This window comes from Tauraco erythrolophus, chromosome 4 (assembly GCF_009769465.1).
Source record: "Tauraco erythrolophus isolate bTauEry1 chromosome 4, bTauEry1.pri, whole genome shotgun sequence".
Classification (NCBI taxonomy): domain Eukaryota; kingdom Metazoa; phylum Chordata; class Aves; order Musophagiformes; family Musophagidae; genus Tauraco; species Tauraco erythrolophus.
The window spans coordinates 77,333,616-77,353,103 of NC_141468.1; the positions used below are offsets into that span (position 1 = coordinate 77,333,616).

General features: G+C 41.8%; 1 protein-coding gene across 1 annotated transcript in view; it reads right to left on the minus strand.

Annotated features, from left to right (window-relative positions):
• MPPED1 (metallophosphoesterase domain containing 1) overlaps positions 1–2,424 on the minus strand; it is a 49,138-nt gene extending 46,714 nt beyond the window's left edge. The window contains exon 1 of the mRNA XM_009982320.2: positions 2,273–2,424. Within this exon, the coding sequence (XP_009980622.1) occupies positions 2,273–2,424 (152 nt within the window). The remainder of the gene's footprint in view (positions 1–2,272) is intronic.
• Positions 2,425–19,488: the final 17,064 nt, after the last annotated feature.

Consider the following 19,488-nt stretch of genomic DNA (forward strand, 5'->3'; position numbering starts at 1 on the left):
GGTTCATTTATACACTACATTTCAGTGGTTTCACAAAGGAGCAAGACAGGAACTTCCCAGAAACGACTGATGGACTTGAAAACATTATCAAAATTTACTGCCCTTCTTGTCAGCGGCAACCCAGTCATCTCACGAGCACAGGAATGTCAGACCAAGACGGGGCTAGGAAGGGCTGTCAGCACGTTATGGGTGCTAAAAAGGGAAGCAAGAAACATAAAACTGCACAGAGGACCAAGGAAGAGCTGCAAGATTGAATTCAGAAGAAAAGGAGCACAAAAAAATCCCTGTGGTTAAAGTGAACTACGAGTTCAGATGTGAACAGGTCTATGCGAAATCTGTTCATGATTGCCTGCAACATCACTACTCCAGGTGTTCTGAACTATGCACAAAGCCAAGGCAAAGCCCTCACCTCCCCGAAGTTAATGACAAAACTTGCACGGACTACAGCAGGGCAAAGATTTCGCCTGTAACAATCACGTGACTAAAAGGTGCTTTTGTTTCACTTTTTATGTCTACTTTTCCCTCCTTTGTTATTATTCTGTTCATTGGTAGGAGGCAAAAGCAATCCTGCTGGTATTCAGAAGCATTATTTACAATTTCTGTACCGAGAGAAAGAGTTGGTCGGATTGTGGTAAATGCTTCAATTGATTTAGCCTGTTTTTCTATTTGTGCAAGCTTCTTCCATAGTATTAATCAGTCACGAGAGACTGCTAAACTCTTCTGAGGAACCATTTCCTAAGGATAGCTTATTTTCAACTACTTGCTTAGGTGCTGAACTTCTATCATGCAGTTGATTGTCTAAGCCCTCCAGTAATATGATTTGTTACTGGTTAGAAGTTTAAACAGTATATTGTTGAGTATCAAGTGGATACTAATAAATAACTTATTTTCAGTCCACTAAAAAACATTCCGCTTTTAAGACCAGCAAACAAATTCATGAGTGCCCAGGAACTGTCCGAATATTCACAAATAATGGTTAAGCCTCAACAAATAAAGCAACCTGCGTTCGGCGTTTTCATTTGCAAAAGTATTTCTGAACCCACATTTGTTTGTTTGTACTTTTGCTACCATTTGCCAGCTCTATAAACAAAAGATGTTTCCCAGTGCTAACACTCCACACATTTTACTGTTTGCATTTCAGTAATACCTAAAGAACCCCAACACAGACCATAAGCTAATATGCTGCCCCCCCAAAACTGAGTGTTTGCTCACCACCCCAGTATACCTGTTAGTCCTCAGATTTTTTTAATATATCTAATTTATGCCAAAGAACGTACGTAAGCATTCACTAAATAGACACATAGCATTCAACCAGTCATAATTGCTGAGCTTTTCAACTGCAGAAATCATGGCCTATGTTTGTAAACTACCAAATCATATTAAATCCCAAAAATGTGAATGAGGTGATTATTTATTCAGTCTTCCTAAAGGAAAAAAAGTTTCCTCTAAAAAAATGAAAACCAGCCTTCTGATCTAAAGATAAGGCTGCTTCTCTCTTTAATAAACACAATAAAATGGTGCAGACATTTTTATTCCCTATAAAAATATTTTACAGTAGAGTTTTATACTTAATTTATTTGTAATAGCTTTACTGTTTTGCTCTTCCTTCTGGCTTTAAACTTTATGGGAGGTTTCATTTTGTAATTATAATTCTCCACTTTACATTACAAGTAAATCATTTAGAGCAGTTAATTTTACTGATGTTGTCATTATATAAGAAGTCAGAAACAAACACATTATTTTAATTACTCTTTAAGCGCTTGGCATCTTCAGCACATCGGTATGAAAGTTGAGTTGTCGGATGGGTGCCCACACTATTTTATTTATTGATGCGATTTTTCCCTTGCACGTAGCTGCAATATAACTAACCAAACAGTATGTGCTGTACAGATACAGGCTTGGTATTTTCAACAGCTATTTACATCAATAAGCAAGCACACAACGCAAACAAACATTATTAAGATTGCAGAAAGTATCACCCTTGTAGCATCTCTTATTTTATTATCACTGCTTGTTGTTTTATGTCTATTTTTAATACCTAAGTATTATGTATTAAAGTTATGCCTGCGGAGTGATCTTTCTCCCATCCTTCAACAAAGTACTCACACTTTCCAAATGGACTGATTTTGTATCATTATAGTAATTCTTATCAGAAAGGCAGCAAAACAGTGTTCTTTGAATTCTTTTTGACTGGTCCATCAAATACCACATCGACAAGGCAATAACAATTCAGAAGGCTGTGCTAGAGCAATAACAAAACTATAATACTTACATTTGCACATGTGGGGGCTGAAAACGTCCCTGGTTAATGTTGTAGAACGTGAAAGCCTGTGTGGGGTTGGAGCTGTACTCATCCACTTCAATTATGAGTCTACTGTGCTGATGCCTTCTAGCTGCCATAATGTGCGACTGGGCGAAAGCCATGCTTGACTGTGTAGTTCAGCTTTTTCAGGCGATCATATCTGCTATCTTCCTACATCGACGGGAGAAGACCATGACATCTCCTTACCTAATCAGCATGCTCTCCTCTGAAAAACCTAAAAGCAGATTGAAGAGATGGAGCATAACTGTTTGACAGTTAATCTGTCTGGAATTTGCTTTATTTCATATGAGATGAAGATGAAGGGGGGATACGGAGAGACGAAGTCACGCAACTCAGGAACTCATCACAAACGTTTCCAACTCAGCAAGAACTCATCACAAACATTTCCAACTCAGCAATCTGATGAACGGACTTTAGTTAGAGGTGGGAAGCAGGGAGTGGAAATAAACTTGCCAAAGAACACATGGGCAACTTGCTCAAGTACTTCAGACATTTAATACCCATCTAAAAGACAACGCAGTCATTCTTCTGAACAGCGCATCAAATAATAATGTTTCTCCAACACAATCATTTACTTTCCTTTCTTTTTCTATTTCTATTGCATTGCTGAATGTTTATTCTCCATCCTCCTTCAAAAAAAACCCCACCAAACCTGAAATTGAATACATGGCTGTGCACGACTAAAATGCGACTTAATTAACCAAATCTTCAGAAAGTCTGTGCCATATATTATGGGGAAGTATTGCAAGTGGTTCTTCTTGACATCCTAAGGAACAGAGCAAACAGCCTTCTGTGCACTTGCTCCTAGTTTTATATTATCACTGAAGGAGCCCCCAACACAGATATGAAGGGCTCCCCCCTTCAAATACATTATCTCCTCAATCAGCACTAGCCCTACATTCTGGATTCACTGGAAAAGAAAGTGATTCAAAGGCTAACACACAGTTAAATGTTATTAAATATTAAAAAAAGTAAAATCCATACAGGTTTTATGTTTGGCAATAAATTTTTCCCTGAAGGTTATGCAAGTCTAGAACAGCAGCACTAAAAACGGGTAGAGGAACAGCAAAGTGAAACCAACTGGAATGCAAAGAGTATCCCCTAGAAACAGCAGAAAGTAATTTAAGTGCGAATTTTACTTTTATTTCCCAGTTTTAATAAAAAATGGATTATAAGCTATAAAGGTGGGTATTTTTACAGTACAATTCTGCATCCTTTTTAAAAGTTGTCTGTCTTAAATATTTACTTTCATGCAAGCGAGGGCTCTTTTCTTCTAGGGAATATAAGTAATCTGCTTCAGAAGATGTATTTCTTGAAAAGCCATGCTAGTGTGCAGCAATTCGCTTAATACATGCAGTTTCTGGAAAGCAGAACTATAAGTATTTTATGTGACCTTGCTGATGTGCCTTACTTTCATTTTGAAGTAACCACTGCCAAGAGTGATGGATGAGGGAAGTCTTCATAGTCACTCAAATTTTTAAAGCTATTTACAGGTTCTTTGGTCCAACCCAGTTCTAGTGGCAGTCAAGCACCTAAGCATCTTTAAAAATCTGGGCTTCAGTCCTTTGCTTAACTACTACAGATGTTAAGGGCTCCAAGAAGTGGTGGCCTATTTTTGTTTTGGGAAATCTTCTCCTCAGGAAACGGAAATAAGAGATTCAGCTCAGTTTTGTTACTTACTGAATGGCTGTAAAATGATGACAACCTGCTGTCACTAACAACCCACAGGAAAATGGTCTGAGAATAAAAGAGTAAATTTCTTCATAACCTCCTCTAGAATTAAGTGGCAAAGGAAATGGTAGAATTAACAACAAAGAAAATTTTGGATTTTAACCACTTTCAGATGCCGCTTTCAGGCTACAGAAGAACGAGCAGCATAAAGGAATGTGCCAGAACAGGGGGATGGAAGGGAGGCACGATCCTTATAAGAATAATCAAGTACAAATTGCTGCATTTAGGAAATAAGAAATTATGATGGCAGATGTGAAGAACCCTCCCTGAGGAGCTTCCTGTATTAAATGATGCATTTGTAAAGAAGTTTGAATAGGCAAGGTCAGAGATTTTATAGGGGGCAAACTGTTCTAAGTGAACCTACTCCTGTTTGAAAGAAACTATTAGAACTGGTGACCTCTAGAAATATTCTCCAGTATGATTAATAATTTATGGTTTCACAGCTCTACTTAAGGATTTCAAACTACCTGAAAAACAGAGTCTTTGTTCTATAATTCAGGGATTATGCCCACTTTACATGCAACCAAACTGCAGTTACAAAGGAGTTAAAGTACTGCCTTAGGGACCTAAAATCTCCCTTTGGCCTTGGTAAGTTCTCAGCAGCTCAGAGCAACTGAGAAAACGCCTTCTGTGAGCCTCCTCTTTGGGTCCTGCCTTTTATGACTCCTCTCAAGTTGTACATCAAATCTGCTGCAGAAACAGCAGACATATGCAGGCACCCCAATATCCACCCTTAAGCTCTGCTTCATCTTTCTGGGCAATTGGAAATATCACTTACAACACAAATTAACTCAAAAGAACAAATTTGTTTGCCAATAGAAACAAACCACAGCCAGCACACCGCTGATAGACCCTTTAGTGCCGAAGAGTTCTTTTAAGCAGGGAATCAATCCTTGCACATGGGAGTGTGTGAATCACACCATTAGGCCAGCTTGCGAGGATGCTAGCCACAGACATTCAGCAAGACCTTCACCATATAAACATGTAGAAAACACAAAGACAACGTTATTTCACTTGAGGTAAGGAAAAAAAAAAGGGAAAAAAAAAGTATGTCACAGCACTGCTAAGCCTTCTGCCAAATGACAGTCACCCAACGTCAACCCTGGACACACATAAAAAGCATCCAAGACTGGAGAAGAAAAGCAAGAGTCAGATTCTGCAATAAAAACAAAATAACTAACAATCATATGAATAGCCTGTGCCAAACAAAAATCAGATATGTAACACACATAATCAGTAAGCATAATTCAATAGCAAGCTTAATTCAAGCTCATTTCAGAAACATACACAGATGTCTTTGAACCTTACCTTTCAGTCTAGGGTTTTCTTCCTGCATAAGTGGTTGGCTCACTACTAACATTCTTGGTGTTCGACAGAACAAGCTGTCTCTTTCCAGCTTGACTGATAACCAGACTGACACCCATTACTCCCCTCTTTCTGTTTCCATTTTCAGTAGTCCCCCAAATCATAACTTTTTCCTTTTTTTAATATTCTGAAATTTCTTCCTTTCCCAAACCAGAGTATAAAATGCAGCAGGGAAATAATTATCTGCTTCTATAGCATGCAAGTTTTAAAATTATATGCCCAGCATTAACAACACAGAGCATTAAGACTCAAATCCCCACAGCAACAACATGCTAACCATCCTCTTCCCCCAGACTTATGGAGCTGCGGGATGTCTGCCAGGGAAAAACAGAGAAATGTAAAAAGGACTGCAAGAACATGAATACTAAAATAAATATCACAAACCTGGCTGTTAGAATCACAGACTGAGAAAAAGCTATTAAATCAGCTAAGCCATCTTCTTACTGATGGCAGGAATGTTCTCCATACATTATTTTTCTGCTGCTGTCTCCGGCAGGTGTTCAAATGTTCACAGAGCTCTGACCCAAAGCCCGCTGTGTACAATGGACACTGCTCCACCGTCTTCAGAAGCCCTCTCATCAGGCCATAAACTATGTGGATTGCAACATCTCTCCGGAGGAATTACTGGACCAGGCAGGTGCTTGAACCCAGACGTATATTTAAGTCCTTTGCTGACATCCTCAAATATATCTTTGTATTAAGATTTTTTTACTTTCTCAGCCTGAAATTTCTGGTATTTTCATCTCACAGCCTTCTTGTATAGCTGGCATAATTATTTCCCTCTTTTACATGCATTTTCCAGCCTATTTATGCATCCTATTTCTTTTTTTCCATTTCAAGCCAACGTTTTATTTTAATCTCACTTCTCCACTCACAGATTCTGTTTTATTGTACGTTCATCTTTCAGTTCACTCTCACGTCCACTGTCTCTTGCCATATCTCATTCCATCATCCCCACTGTTCCCTCCATCATCTACCTTTCAACTCAAGCCTAAAATCAACACTGAGATTTCTTGAAAATTATTCCAGCAACACAAAATATGAATGTAGACTTGAAAACAACATGGCTCAAGCAGATGTCACTGAAATAATAATTGGGAACAAAGATAAAATACTGAAGATGATGATAAGAATAAAAAAAGAAGCTAGAAATTAAGAGAGAAAACTGTGAAGGAGTCATCTGTTGAGCGATAAACATCGCTACGTTACAAAAAATCTGGAGGTCAAGAAGCACAACTTGGCTACAGTACACTCCAGCAAGAGCTGAAGAGGGACCAGTTTCCAGATTTTGCACTAATAACAGTGAGATAACATCAAGAAAGAAGAGGACGCTAGGACTCTCAGCAGTACCAAGATCACTGGCAAAGAAGTAGCTACAGAAAACATGTTAGTTTTGTTAAGAGAGCCTGACAAACTGGGATTTGGGGAGGCAACGAAGAAACGAAATGTAGTATCAAAAAAAAAAAAAAAAAAGAGCATTTTCACACAGCTATAAAACATCAAAGTCACATTTTTTCAGGGAAAGGCAGTAAAACAGCAGCAGTAAAATACCTTAAAGAAGCGCGTGAGAGTTTGTGATAGACCACATAGTGACACGCTTCTTGCGCAAATCTTGGATACTGTTAAGAAGAAACCCTTCCAAGAGCTTCATCAAGGGTTCAGGTCTTCCTCTATACTGCACTACAGTGCTCTTCATAAACTGTCAGGTCATCCTTTACACGGGGAAGTAGATCCTTTATTTAAACCCAAAAAAGGTACTACAGAGTATTCTGCAGCAATGGTCCCAATTGTCATAGTAACATTCCTATAAACACTAGTGATTGGCTTCACTACCACAAATTACTATTTTTGTTTTAACTCTCCCCCAAAAAGCTTGTTATAGACTGACCAGCAATAAGCAAACATCCTGGAACCAGTAAAGCAATCACTTACTGTGAGAAACAAGCTGAAAACGCTAAAGATTTTTTTGCTGTCTAAAACACCCATTTCAGATACTCCAGATAGAAGCCAATGAATGGCATTAGTCTGCTATCTTCAGTTCTGCCATCGGGAAATGAATACTGAAATAATCCTAAAAAGGCATTATTCTGTGGGAAAGGACGAGCCAGGCAAATCACTCAGCAGATGAAAGCTTTTCCAAAGGGATACACTCTCCTCTTCCTCCTCTTCATTTTCCGAAATAGAATGCCCATCCTGGCAAACTGAAACCACCAAGTCTCCCCGTAGCAGACTGGTCTGGTCTCACTTGACAAATGAGAACTTTCAAGCGAAGGCAGCATAATCAAATGTCATCGAGACACTTGTAGATTTTAAGGTCGATCATGCGCATTTCTACCAATGGAATCATTAGGCTTTCTGAATGAATACAACTTGTCGTAGACAGAAACATTTCCCATTGCATTTTAAAAATAAACAAATAAAACTGCAACGCATTGAAGTGAAATACGCACTTATCAGCCCCCTCTTCCCAAGTCAAACACTTTATGTACCTGCAATCCATGTCAATGAGAACTAAACAACAGCGTTAAAAAAAACAGCAGCCTCCTGGAGGATATCTGAACGACAACCTCATAACCTGTGGTGCCACTGAAGGTGTTCACTACCACCCTTACAAACCTCCCAAAGTTCTTCCCGATGAACGCAGTGACCTAGAAATCCTACCGGGAAACCTCACCCTACTTCAGCTACCACAGCAGTAGGGCATTTGAGAGCATCAGTTTTCCTAAACACCAGTTCAGCAGTAGTGAAATGTGCCAGGGCGACAGCCCTCATGCCTCCGCCGCCCAGGCCACCCAATAAAGGTACAAATGAGAGTGAGTTTTGGAAGGAGGGTGAGTTTTGAAATGCAGATTTATCTCTGCAAAAAATAAATAAATAAAATGAAGCTCACTCACCGATGTGTTCTGGGAGCACCATGAGATGGCAACAAATACTGTTCCATCTGCTCCTCAAGGAGTAACATGTAGGTATATTGCTGCACAGGTTTCCAAAGGTGTCATAAGGACAAAAACTGGAATAAAATCTTTATCGATGTCTCTTTGCCACAGCTCTTACCATGGGTTTCACGATCCTCAGCTGGTAACTCGAACACACATGGTCCGCTATGGTGTGGCCTTCATTTTCAAAAAGCTTTGCCTATGGTGTATCTTTAATTGAAGGAGATCTTAATCATCCCCATTTGCAGTCTCCACTTCAGTGGCTTCTGCTGAAAGAAGTTATACCATCCCCATGATTTATTAAGGGGACTTTTTGGACAGTATTTTTAAAACACATCTGGGATGGCTTTCTGTGCCAGCTGTTATCAGTCAAACAATACTCAGTTCAATTGGAACTGATAAGAAACAATACTGGAAGTCACAGCTATTCCCACCCATATAACCAAAACCAGGGGGCATAATTCTGAGTTACCTGTATGCCTCAAAATCCTACTGATTTCAATGAGAAGAAATGCAAAATCTATCCTCTGCTGTTTAGAATCTCCTATTTCACCTATCAATGAATGCTTCAGTACCTCATCATATATACCATGTATTTGCTAGCTGCAGATCCACAGGGCAGTGAGCAATCTGTTTTGTAATGTGAAGAAAATTAAGTGACTTAAATAAGACCTCTTACTTATCTGTAATTACAATTACCTTAACCCACATCAGGAAAAAACTCAACAGAATCTCCCAAGATATTTCTCACCATGCTAAAACACACATCATTGTTCTCCTTTGCTGATTATAATGACCTGTCAAATATGGTATGGCAAAATCCTTCACTGAAATGAATTTTTTTCTTCAAATCAGTTTTCTTCCACTGCTCCCAAACACAAGCACTATATGTTTCTCCCATTGTCGTATTTACAAAGAACACTAACGTACTTGTTAGCCCTAACTGTCATTATATAGACACAGCAAGTAGGAAATCAGATAAATCATTTGCCTTTTGGAACTATTCCCTAACATCCACTTCTGTGGAGTTTCCTCCAAAAATATATTGTACCCACTATATCCCAAAGTTCTAACCAAGCATCCAGAAAGAGAGACAGATTAATGAGTTCAGAAAACACCAAAATTGTGCATTTGCCTACGAAATCTAATTCTGTATTTATTTAAAGCAGATACCACTTAGAAACCTTCTTAGCTAGTCTTACCTTGAATGAAGATTGCATGATTTTAAATTACTTTTTCTCATTTCCCTACCTAGGTTCTTAAAACTACAGTAACTGAATATTCTGTTTATGAAGATTTAATTTTATTTTGGCTCATCAGCAGTATCATTTTCTGAATCAAATTCTCATCCATACAAATAACTGTTCATTTATTCAATTTAAAAAATAAACACAATTTAATAATATTGCTTTGTTTTCACCTTAAACTTCCACTTCACAATACATCCAACATATTTTAGATTTAAACATTGCAATACTCAAAGATTTACAAATAGACTGAACATCTGTCAAGACTAAACGCATTATTGTAATCCTACATATGATCTTGCCTGAATGCATAAAGTATTATCATATTTGGATAAAATACTGAAATGGATACATTTTTCCTAAGTGAAACCAAATCTTTTCCCTGAAAAATACACTGTTTTGTCTCAGTGTTACCTGTATTTATCCCGAAATACCTGTAGAGGTAGCTAATCTATTTAAGTAATTACCTCTAGGGAAGGAAATTTTAAATAAATATCTAAAAGCCACAAAAAACTCATTCCTCACTCTAAAAAAATTTGCCTTCATCTGTGGCAGTATTTCAAAATCTACTACTTTACTCAAAATCATGAGTATACATTCACAAAAGACAAATTACAAGTCTCAAAATGATCATACCCATTCTAAGGGAAAATAGCTAAAAACACAGGTTATGTGGGAAAATTATCAAAACCGGACATTCCAACAGAAGTAAATTAGGGTTGTGGGGATTTAATTGTACATTTCCGTCTGCAATTTGGGCATGTCATCTGATTAAGCTCTTGAAACTCTTAAAATATTATTTACTGAGAAGACTATTTAAGTACTGGAACAGTATATATGTAAGAAATGGTCTGGGTTAATTTTTAACTAAAGAATGTTCTTTTTCCTCATCCTTTTGTGACAACTGGCCTCACACTCATTTCCTAGCCTTCACCTGTACAAGCCTCGCTGGGTCAAGTCCCACTCACCTGCAACACATATCCAAACAGATTTCAATGGAAATTGTGTACAAATGCACAGAATTTGACCAATTTGATCATTCATGCATATCTGAGGGCAGAATACATCCCATCTGGCTTAGTGTGATCGCTCTGGTACCAAAATTATATCAGAACACGTCAAAGCCTAATACTGAGCAGAGGATTATTTTAGTAGATAGTCCAAGTATAAGCATTCAAAATCAGCCAGTTCTGTGGGTCGGCCAAGCGCAGCAGAGGTGCCAGGGTGGCTCAAGGCAGAGGTGAATGGCACACAGCACTCCAGAACAGCCAGCAGCAACTCCTCTGCTCTGAGTTTAACCAGGGCTGGCAAGTTCATCCTTGTAAGACAGTTCACAGGGTCTTCCCTTTTTTGTGCAGCAGCACCTGCCGGCTGCAGATGAATTTCTATTGCCAATATTCTTGTCCGATTTCAGAAAGAAACCTAACACTGGCAGCTCTTGAAAGGTTGCTGATCTCTATGTCAACACATAAGAATGGAAAATCAAAGCGGCCAATCTATTCCTGTGGTTCAAGATGAATGAAATGCCAAAATAGCAGCACACAAATTAGATATAAAGTGGAATGCAGAACACAGCTTACATGTAAACATATTTACAGTGACATTACTCCTGAGATCAGTATATCTTTTTCTATTAAGGCATGGAGTTAAATTATAAAATCAATCAAGCAAATCCTTAACAGGTACACTTTTTTCTCTTAGACACAAAACTTTAAAAATTAAGTATTCTGCCCTATTGATTTTGTTGTTTCCACTTTTCATTCATTTAGCTGCATCCATCCCATTGAAGGATTCTTCATGTCATCTGAGTAATGTTCAGAGAGGAAGTCCCTCGGTTTGTTCTGTTTATTTTTCCAGGTATCCTCCCCACGATAGTGTAAGTTAAAAATACTCAACAGTTGTTTGGGCCACTCACTCCTACGCACAGAGCCATGTCCACAAAGAGCCCTGCCACATGGTCCACAGGAAACTGAAACAAAGGCAACTAAACTCTTTCCTTCGAAGAAAAAGAGAGAAGACAGGGCAAACCTGTCTGGTTTCAGACAGGCAAACACCTCTGCATATTCTTCAGACCTAAAATAGATAGAATCATAGAATCATAGAATGGTTAGGGTTAGAAGGGACCTTAAAGATCATCTAATATCTTAAAGATCCTACTGATTAGCAAAGCATCCAGTCTTACAGTGTCCTTCTCACACAGGGACGCTTCAAATCACTCTCTCCCTGAAGCTGAAGAGGCTACTCATAAAAGCAGCAAAATTCAGAAGAGCTACACTGAGAGTGCACTCAGGGCACTCCATGGCAGCCAGGCTAGCTCAGGTGGAAGGTACCACACTGCGAAACACGGCGGAGCCTGTGCCAAGTGACAGGAATAGTGATAGGTCAGCGACTGGGCCGGCTGCCTCCAAACTGTGACTCTGAGTTGTACGCACTGTACATCAGCTGATTTGCTGGCTGCTTGAAAAACTCCTTCGAGAATTTTTTTTTGGACTGACTATGAATTTTCATGTGACGCAAAAGATGCTAAAACAAAGCCAAACAGTACAGGGGGGAAATGTAAAGGGACATCAGAATGAAAAAATATTTAGGAGGAAAATATCCAAGTAGTGAAATGAACTCACTACTGACATTTTTGCATTTTCTTTTGCCTTCTGTCTTACTTGGTCAACCTGGTAAAACCTGAACGTTTTTTTGGTGTTGCTGAAGTCTCCACTGAAACATGTTGAAGCTGACATTTTTTTGTTCCAGTTCTTGTTCAAGGTACTGGACTGTTAACTACTAGCAGTGGTTGAGTTTTAATCCATCCCACCTTTCTGCATTAGACAAATTATCTTGAACTTCACCAAAAACTAGTCATACTAGGGATGAAGTGATGAGAGGCAAAACTGAGATATACCTCAGAACAGCAATGCAGTGAAGGTGAGCTCCAAGTAAGAGATTTTTGGCTTTGCCATCAAAGAACCGAAAGAAAGGCTGTCCAACAAAGTAAAAATAGTCGTAGTATTGCTATTTATTATTATATGAGTGTCCACAGACCAGGTGAAATCCAACAGCAAACTATGCTAGGCACTGTACAACCATACAGTAAGAGAGAGTCTCTGCCCCAAACGGCTTACAGTCTCCAGAAACTCAACAAAAGATATGGGAGAAAAATAATACCGTAATGTACAGAAACGATCAGTGCAATGGCAGAACGCTATGTTCCTTCTATTTTCTTTTACAAAAAAAGTAAAAAATAAGTGGGATTAGCATCACAAAAGACAAAAGCAGAGAGAAGATGGGATATGATAGAGTCGGCAAGAGGAGGAAAAAGGTGATTATTTACTAATAAAGTGGCATGCAGGTTGTTTGAGCTATACAGCATGTTAAGCAAAGTGATGCGATGCAAGAGCTGGCAAAGAGGGAGCTTGAGCAAAACAGCCAATTAGGAAAAGGCAGAGGAAAAACAGTCAAAAATATCAGTAACTATCGGTCTCCTTCTTACGCTGCTTCTACAGCTGCTCTGCTGGCTTCAGTCTCTGGCGGAACGGCAAGACCCTCACCTCCCATAAGGGAAGCGGGACTGGATGTATGGCAGAGGAAATGAACTTAAAACATCGAGGGGTATGCCACATAGCCTTTAAAAAAGTGACACATGCCAAATATAGTAATCTTGGTTTTAGCAGAAATGTATAAATCAAAACTAAGTAACAAGTAAGAGCAAACACTTGCAATTGAAATGTATTACACCTCTGAATTTGAGTGGAAAAGAAGACGAATCCTTATTATACTAATATTAGTATGGCTTTCCACAGTCGCACACAATACAGTATATTTAAATGACATTATGAACCCAATCTTACTCCCATGGTAAATAATGGCACTTTAAATAGTGACTGAATGGAAAATGCTAAGCATTTTGTATTTAGGTTAGTGTAATGAATCCCAAATCAGTTATGACTGCAAGTTACCACATACATACCACGAGGATTATTTGTTAATCCTAATACAATTTCCATTGTCCTATCAAATCACAGCAAAACTGTCACACTTGTTGACAGTTTCAACAATGAGGTCAAGCAGTGAGCGGTCACAAAGAATGAACTGCTTTACCCTCCAGAGGTGGTCACTGCAGAAGCAAGTGAACAGCCATTGCCATAACAGCTCTGCTCCTTTTTGCGACAGATCTTATACTGGACTGTCACTCTGCAACCTTGCCCAAGCATTACATCCACATGTTATTTTATTTGTAGTAACATCGGCCTGAAAAAATGACTTTCTAAGAGGAATTCAAAGGATAACAGTCCAGCGATCCTAAAGGACCCTCTCACATTACTAACCTTGCTTGTATTTTGAAACTTAATATAGAATATCCTGAATTTAAACAGAAGCACGTATTTAAGTTTGAAATAACAATCAGAGACCACCTTGCTCTCAGACACTCTCACACAGACCCTATTTACCCGCAGACGATGATCACAGAATCCAAACTGGTGTACAATTCAGAACATTCAAATTAAGGATTCCAGCACTATGCTCTCAGTCTTATTCTGAGAGCTCAAACTCTACATTGTAATATCCTAACATATCTTAATGTAACAGGCACATGTGAAATGGCTCTTCCCACAGATCACCTTACACATCCTCTCTGAATTCTTCAAAACAAGGTTCAGCAAGAATCAAATAAACTGCATTGATTTATTTTTACTATGTTTATTAAGCATTTGAGATTAAAACTGGCTTCACGGACAAAAATATTATAATTCCCAATTATAAATGGACTTTTTTATTTACGATTTGATATTGTTTCCATATGCCTGAATAAAGAAACTGCCTTGATAATTGACTGAGCAGTTACCTGGTTTCAGGGGATTTGAGTCTCCTCCCTTGTAATTCAGTGGCAGAACTCTAGCTGACTTAAAAAACAGTAACCTTTTTATACATCTCTACGTGTTCTACTATATAGAAGAGTCCGCTCCTGTGTAACTCTTCAGGTGAGGAGGACTGTACCTGAGGCAGCAGATCTGATCACGTTTGGTTCCTAAAAGGACATAATCTGGACATTTTTTTCTAATTCCGTACAATAAATTCAATTCAATAAACATGATCACAAACAACACTGTATTCTATGAACCGTTAACTCAAGAAGCAGAAACATCAATGTCAGAATTGGCTATGTATGCCAAACCAGAACTCCAGTCCGCTTTACATTCCTACTGACAGTTCTTGTAATGAGCACACAGCATTAAATAAAAACCGTGACCTGTTTAAACAAAGATCAGAGTACCAGCTTTATCTTTGCATTCTCTCATGCTTGTTGTTTGGCATCACAAACTAATACCAAAACAAGTATCTTATTAATACCAGCTCAATAGGTTTTTGTACAGGGCATGAGGGGTTTGCCCTCGTCTACCAAGAAGATTTGTGTATCTTTAGAATGGGCACTTTTCTTCATATGAACACAGGTATTCCTAGCAGTTACTCTGCTTAAAATTACACTGAAGGAGAGCAGAGAGAAGAAAGAGAGGGAATAATTTAGAAGCAAGAAATTTTAAGATTCTTCTCTCTCAGATGGCTTGAGACAATGAAACAAATCAGAAGAGCCAAGCTAAACTGTTCAACATTAAAATTTCATGGGTAGTAATTAATACCAATCAATTCATGTACATATCATACATGGGACAGTCATTACCTTTAATAATTTCAAAAAACTCCATACATAAAACAGAAATTAACCTCCTCCATTTGCACAGTGCACTACTAGAAAATTTACAGTGCCTGGCATCATGAAACTGTTTATTACGAATGGGTGGAACAGAGAGTACCATCGGACTCCTTAACTGGTCTTCCCAAAAGACAGACTCTTTTTTGGTAGTCAAATTTCAGACACGCACATTTAAAATACAGTCTTGCATTTTCAATATCTACTGATATTCTTTTGAAAAACTGAGAGTTCACTTCATCAGGAGCCAATTACAAAGTTTAATAATCTTGCCTAGTTATCAATTTATCCAGAATATCCAAAGCGCCTTTACACTAGTCTAAATTACCTACTAAATTCATTAAGCCTTAACTGAAGTTGAAACGGCTATCAATATTGTACGTTATCAGAAGATCACTTAATTATGATATTGTCAAGGTATCGTCTAAGCAGAAATCTTCAACTATTGATCTTCTGCCAGAGAGAATGGAATGTTTAAAATCTGCCTAGTTTCTGCATGTTCCCCATCTTTATCCTGTTATCCACAGACAAGTATACGCACTTATAAATGTATTCCACGCTACCCATCCGAAAGTGTAAAATACAAAACGCAGGTATTAAGCAACGTATTAAAAGCAATAAAATCCCTACCTAAACGTGTCTCATCTTTTTTTCTGCTCCACTGCTCTGAGCGCGCCGGTACCAAATCACAGCGCAATAAATTACATGAAAATTAGCGTGAATCCTGAAAAACTTAGCGAGCGGTTTCCTCCCGGAACAAAACTTTGGAGGTCACTAAATCCTCTTCTACGACAAAGGAAAGTTCTTCCACTTCATCACCCCTTCCCCCGGCTACGCGAGGGGAAGCTATCGGGGAAGGCGCACACGGATGCTCCTCCGGGGCTTCCCTCCCGGGAAGTCTCCGGTGGCGGCCGGTGACACCTGAACACGGGGCGGGGAGGGGGGGGGGGTGGTGAGAGCGCAAACCCGGGCACCCCGCGGGCGGGCTGGCGGCGGTGCCGGGCGCCCGGGGGTCTCCGCCGCCCGCCCGCGGCGCCTCAGCCTCCGCGGGAACTCTGCGAACAAAGTAACTTGCCGGCCGGGTCGCGGGAGGCGGCTGGACACGCGTGGGGCGGGGGGCTGCGCTCGCCGTTCGCCACCGCGCTCTCGGCGGGCAGGGCGGCGGCGGCCCGTCCCCGAGAGCGCGGTGACAGCCCTTACCTTCGCACACCCCCTTCCTCACGCCCGGCGGCAGAGCAGCAGCACGGAGGCAGAGCACGGAGAGCGGCGAGGCTCTCGGCGGCTCTCCCTCCGCCTCCCTCCCGCTCCTCGGAGAAGCCCTTCCCCCCCACCCCCCCCCCCCGACCGCCTCACTCTCTCTAGCTTTGGGGCATATTTTTTTTTTTTTAAAGGAGCAAAGAGAAGCCACGGGGAAGCTTGGTTGGGAGAAGCAAAGCCCTGACGCGCTTGGGGGTGGGGGTGGGGGGGGTTTCAGACCCTCGCACGGCAAACGCAGGCAGACCCATCCCCCCCACCACCTCCGTCTCCTCAGTCCCCAGCTGGGGAAGGAAGCGCCGAGGCTGGAACCTCGCTGCCTCCCACCGATCCTGCACCAGAGCGCGGGCCCTGCGCACAATTCCCCCGCCCCGAGCCGGCGGGAGAGACCCCGCCCGGGGCGGCCGCACGCATCTCTCCCCCGACCCCCATCCCTGCAACGGCAGAGGGCCGTCGGGGACGGGGTGCGGGGTGCTCCTCCGAAATACTTACCCTGCCCGCCGGGGCTGCTTTGAAGACGCCGGATTTTGTGCGAGCGATCGTCTCCTTCTCCAGGAGCCCAGCCTCCCCTCCCCCCCGCCTCCCCTCCCCCGCCTCCCCCACCTCCTTTGGGGGGCCAGGAATCCCCCACTGCCGGCCCTCCCCTCCTCCCCGGCCGGCCGGGGAGCCCTGCCGGAGCGCTGAGCTGCCGGGGCTGCGGCTGGGCCGCGGCCGGAGCGGCCCGGCAGGGTACGGCGCCCGCTGCGCTCCATGGCCCCTGGCCGGGGCCGGGACGCGCTGCCAGCCCGCGCTGCGGCGGAGGCGCGGGCTGGCGCCCTCCCGCCTCGGGTGGGGGTCAGCGAGGGGCGGCGCGGGGCCGCCTCCGGCGGGAGGAGGTGGCTGCACCCCTCGGCCCTGCGCCCGAGGGGCCCGCCGGAGCCGGCCGGCGGGGCTGGCTGCCCCGAGGCAGAGCGGAGGGAGCGCTTGTGTGGAGGAGGGGAGAGGCAGCAACTCCGCGCCGGCCTTTCGAGGGGCTTGTTGGAGGTCGGAGGGGGGGTCCCGCCCTCCCGCGCCCGGTCGCACCCCTTCTTCCCTCAGAGATCATGGAGGAGTTTGGCAGCGGCCCCTCGGGGGTGCCTGCCTGCAGCCAGGCCGCGCCGCGCCGGCTGTGAGGCGGGCGGGCGGCCCGTTGGGGTCAGCGCCAGCTGTCCCCACGCCCGGAGCCCGCGTCAGCGCCGCGGCCGAAGTGTTCCTGTCCCCCTCTCCTCGGGGCCGCGGGAGCCGCTGGCCGGCGCTTCAGCGGGGCAAGCGGTGGTGGTGGGCGAGAAGGACTCGGGGGCTCCGGCGGGGGCCGCGGAGGTCCGGTGCGGCGTGAGGTACTGGTGGGGCAGCGGGGAACACCGGGATGTCATGGGGGAAGGCCCCTTCCTTCCCTGACAGCGCCTGGTGTGAATCCAGAGGCACTGAGCATGCACAGCTTCCCTTCGCTTGGAAATCAGGCCATGACAGAATCATAAATACATAATATTACACTCCTATGATATTATGAGGAGAGAGCAGGAGAGTTGAATGCATAGATGGAGGAGAGGCAAATTACGTATAAAGGGCTTTACTGCACAATTGTCGAGCAATTCTAAAATGAAATGGTTTAAAATCCTTCCAAGAATAAATTTAATTCCTGCACGCTTGTTCCCGTATCGCCTACTAGACGAGGAAGCATGCTGGATATCTAGCAACAATTAGCGGAGTTACATCTGCTTTCAGTGTGCATGGTGACTTCATCGCTGATCAAACAGGTTTTTTTAAAAATCTTGGGCTGGGAAATAACCGTTCTGTAAAAGAAAATGGAGATTTGGACATTTGTTCTATATTGGAATGAAACAGACGGCGTTGGGAAATTTTCTGGAGGAAATAAAGGAATGCATCTCAGCCTAGCCCCATAGTCAGGGTACTACCGAAACTTGAACACAGAACTCTGTGTGGGGGGTGGGAGTGGGGGGAACACCTCAGCTGCCCACTGGGCTGTTCTCTGTTCGGCGTACAGATGGAGACGAGGCTGGGCTGCATGTTCAGAAACCGAAAATTGGACCCAAGAACCCTCCCGCGTCGTTTCCGTTCCTGGCAAAACATACATTTGTCTTGAAAGTTTGCGTTTTGACATGTCAGCGTTTTTGCAGCAATATAAATGTGCTTGAAAAATTTTTGATCAGCCTAATGGTTAGGACCTATTAGAAGCTGCAGAACATATTCACAATCAATTCACTTATTCAGATGCGTGAATAAAAGCTTAGAAAAGTAATTACAGGCACCTTTTTTTGAAAATCTTGAGGCAGCATAGTTTCCCCATGGGAAATATGAGTAATAAATTCCTACCAAAAAAAAAAGCAGCAAATGTGCTAAGTATTGTTCTTATTTATTTTGTCTTTAATACTAAAAACTGTTGATGAAATGTTCCAGATAGGGTTAGGGTGGTTTGATGTAAATCCTTCATTCTAGTTATTGTTTAAAAGAACAAGCAGAAAAAATTTGTCTTGGTGATTTAGATATTCTTTTTACTTTTTAAGTTTTTAATTGTCTTTTCTAAGAGAAACTGATTTTCCTTTTTTGGTGAGCATGTAAACATAAATTTGGAACTGATCAGTATTACCAAAGCTGGCTATTTTGATTCTTTGTCATCTAAGAGATGATGTTGTATCTATACACATTAAATTAATCTATTTTAGCTTTAAAATCTTTTATTCAGAATATTAATTTCTCGTCCTTTATTGTTACAAAATAGTGAACGGTACTTTACGTTTTTAGTTATTTATGATTTGTGGCAAGTTCTCTTTGTATGAAAACTGACATTCAGTTAAAATTTACGTGACGTCGTTCTGAATTGCTCATTAAGACTACCTTAAATATGCTTGATGCATTGCAACAGTATGTTTGCCTTTTAAAACGTTCAGCGAA